The sequence below is a fragment of the Hordeum vulgare genome, chromosome 1H, assembly GCF_904849725.1.
Source record: "Hordeum vulgare subsp. vulgare chromosome 1H, MorexV3_pseudomolecules_assembly, whole genome shotgun sequence".
Classification (NCBI taxonomy): Eukaryota; Viridiplantae; Streptophyta; class Magnoliopsida; order Poales; family Poaceae; genus Hordeum; species Hordeum vulgare.
The window spans coordinates 440,035,667-440,039,243 of record NC_058518.1 but is presented as its reverse complement, the minus strand read 5'-3'; the positions used below and the strand labels follow the sequence as shown (position 1 = coordinate 440,039,243).

Genomic DNA, 3,577 nt, shown 5'->3' with positions numbered 1-3,577 from the left:
GGCACCGAACGAGCCGTCAAGACATGGCAGGTCAATATAATGCCCGCCCCATCATCACATTCGCCGACAGAGTTGTGCTTGTGCTAACTGCTATGCCAGTATAAAATTGCAGTCCTCATTACATTTCTTGTTTGCAATCATCGATAGGGACTACGGAGGACGGCTTGATGACATCAAAGCTGCTCGAGATGCTATTCACAGGACGGACCGAGGAGGATCTCAGAAAGGCAAGTTCAGAAACTTCAAGCCAGAGTCAGATTTTCAGTGATGTGGTCAAGACTCAAGACCACACATTGAGATCTTGATGTACACATCTGAGATTATACTTTCGTTTTTGCCTGTAGGAAGGCGTAAACGGAGCACTTGATTTTCATATTGTTTGAAATTGTGTTAATAATGATTATTATTTTCATACTATCGCATGGTCTATTTTAGTAGTTCTTCATAGGATTGATCTAAATAGCTCTAGAATTTAAGCGGTTAAGTCTTTTAGGTTTAGGTTTTAATTAGTTTGAGAAGTGTTTATATGTCTAGGGATTGGGAGTAGTTTATGATCAACGAGATTAGTTGTTAAAGTTTTAAACATTCCATTATGCTACACAATAAAAAGTGTGACGTGCAGTGGTAGGCTCATAACCTTGAGATTTACCACGTCAAATGCATTGTGATTACATTGACACGCCGGACACCATTAAAGAGGGTGAAAAAAATAAAGAAGGGTCAACATGATGAGCCATCATGTTAAAATAAAGATAAATAGAGGATGCTCATACATCAAGGTATTAAACCATACTAAGTTGGCTAGGGCGTAATATTTTGTCTTCCGTTGCAACGCACGGGTACTTTTACTAGTATAACTAAAACCAAAAAAGGGCGCGCGCGCAGAGTTGAACCGCCCGACCTCTCGCTACAGGTAGCCACTCGATCTGGCTACGGTGGCATGCGAAAATATTGATGTACTCCCTCCGTCCGAAAAAAAGCTGTCCCCGATGAAGTTTTACGAAAACCCCCTCCCCCTTCCTCCGACAAACGTCGCGACCCCTCCGCTCCTGCTCGGTCGCCTCGCCACGCGCGAGCCGCTTGCTCCGTCGCCTCGCCACGCACACCGACGAGGGCACCGGCCGCTTGCTCCGTCGCCCCGTCTCGCCGCCGTCTCCATCGCCTATCCGACCGCCGGCCGCCTTCTCCCGCTCGTCTCGCTTCTTCTCTTCTTCCTCACCAGGAGCTCAAGATGGAAGGAGTCCCCTTTTCTTCAAGCTCGCGATTTGCCGACTCCGGCGACGGCGCTGCCCCGAGCATCCTCCGGCTCCGGCGAGGCTCCGGTAAGTCCCTGCACTTTTTCAAATTCAATCAGCTCTTCCTCACCCCCATCCTCTGTTCCTCACCCATCCTCTCTCCCTCTCAGATCCAAGACACTCCCATCCTCTGTTCCTCACCCATCCTCTCTCCCTCTCAGATCCGGCGAGGCGACGGTTACGCGGCTCTGCAGCTCGGGCGTGTATGGAGGGGCTAGTCGTAAATTCAATCATCATCTGTTATGGTTAACTTTCCCCTGCTGCTACAAGACACTCCCATTAACGCAAGATTTTTCAGGAATTCGCATCCAAGAGGATGGGGTTGAATCGCACCGTCGTGTTCAGGTGCGCCGCCTGTCCTGGCCTAGCAGTACCCTGCCTTTCCCCTTCAGTTCTTTACCGGTTCTGATCTGAAATTTTGGCCTTGCCAGGGGTTCCAAGAACACTGCGACAAGATTCAAATTAATACGAATGCGCGGAGCAACAAGGTCTCGCTGCTGCTATTTCCCCATGCTTTCTAACCTTGTTAGTTATGTAATACATACGCATTGCTTCTTGCTGCTCACTGATTCCTTTGCTGGTTACGGTGTGCGAATCACGAACGGACAGGTTGGTGAGATCAAGGAATGGCCCCTCGGTGAGGTAGGATGTGAAGAACTGACACAATTGCGTATCACCATTTTATGCATCACAAGCGCCGAGCTCCGGCAGAGGAATGCGTGATCTTCAATTTCTTGCAGATATGCTGGTATTTCACCGATTCGTGGGAGCAATTCCGTACCAGCGGTATCATAGATGTGATTGATGGTTCGAGTTCGGATCCTGCCAAGCTCCAGGTTAGAGCTAAGTAGACTCTGCCTTGTGCTCTGTTCCATGTAGTGGAGATGTCTTGCAAATGAAACTATGAAAGCATAACTGTAGTGAAAGATTTGGTTATGCACAAAACTTTGAGAAGTCACTCAAAAGAAAAACTCCAGGATCTGTCATGGCATCTCTTAGCGCCTTGAAGCATAACACCTTTGGTTCCTTCACCTGCGTGACAATTCCACCTTTTACATACATGCCAGAGTAACTATTGCTCCAAAACCTGGAGTAGCTTAAGCCAGAATTTGCTAAAAAAATTACTCCAGGTCTCTTAGTAATTAGCTGAAATCAGCAGTTGGACACAATTTCTTTAGTGGATTCCTTGTAATAACTTAAGGCTGTTATATTAGAGAACATCACAATCTTTCCATCACAAATTTGAAATGATTCTGGATGCACTTGCTTCTTTCTTCTTTCTTCTTTCTAATCCTTGTTCTTGTACCAAACTGAATTGTTTCCAATTATTCAGAAATAAATTCAGACAACATCGTTTCCTTTATGATTATCAGGAACCCGGGGCTGGTGTGTGTGCCATCGCAGGAAGCGGCAGTTGATGCTGATCGGGTGTATTTGGCTGCAATCGATAAGTTTGATGCCATGTTATCCAAAAGCAACACTTATGCTCTAGAAGGTTCGACGCTGCTCTGTTTTTTTAGCCTGAATTTCCCTACCAAGTTTTATCATGGATACTTCATTTCCTACATCTGGTCCTTGATGTTTGTTATGTATGGTTACCAGTGAGTAAAGTTTGACAGATGTTATCACCGAGAGAGGGTAAGTTGGCATGGGAAGAAGAAGAACATGAAGAATATGAAGAAGAAGAAGAATATGAAGAATGTGAAGAAGAAGAAGAAGAAGAAGAATATGAAGAAGAAGAAGAATAAGAAGAAGAGTATGAAGAAGTAATGACCTTCTACATCTTGTAATGACCATTAATGAAGATATTATTTCTCTCAACTCGAGTTTTGTCTTTATATCTTGTCATAAGATTTTATTGTCAAATTAATTAAAATAATTCAAATAAATTCATAAAAATCTAAATAATTCAAATAAATCCAAATAAATTCATAAAAATCCAAATAAATCCAAATAAATTCATAAAAATCCAAATAATTCAAATAAATCCAAATAAATTCATAAAAATCCAAAATAATTCAAATAAATCCAAATAAATTCATAAAAATCCAAATAATTCAAATAAATCCAAATAAATTCATAAAAATCCTCCTCTACACCCTGTATCAGTTCCCGGATATTCATAGGCGCTCTGCACTCGGTTAGGGATTGGAGAGAGCGGTGGAAGCACAGGTCTGAAACATTGAACTCAGGGCTGTTTGGAGGTTGTTGTAACAATCGAATGTCCAAATCTGTTTGTTCCACTGCTTCTTGAAAACCTTCATCGTTAGGAAGAACATGAG

The 3,577-nt window shown here is 43.2% G+C and overlaps 1 protein-coding gene across 1 annotated transcript; it reads left to right on the top strand.

The window, feature by feature from the left end:
- Positions 1-989: 989 nt before the first annotated feature.
- LOC123400173 lies at positions 990-3,116 on the top strand. The gene is made up of 8 exons (XM_045094593.1): positions 990-1,322; positions 1,457-1,498; positions 1,594-1,640; positions 1,727-1,783; positions 1,905-1,937; positions 2,036-2,131; positions 2,669-2,790; positions 2,898-3,116. The coding sequence occupies exons 1-6, from the start codon at positions 990-992 to the stop codon at positions 2,088-2,090; spliced, it is 567 nt and encodes a 188-aa protein (XP_044950528.1). The 3' UTR covers positions 2,091-2,131; positions 2,669-2,790; positions 2,898-3,116.
- Positions 3,117-3,577: the final 461 nt, after the last annotated feature.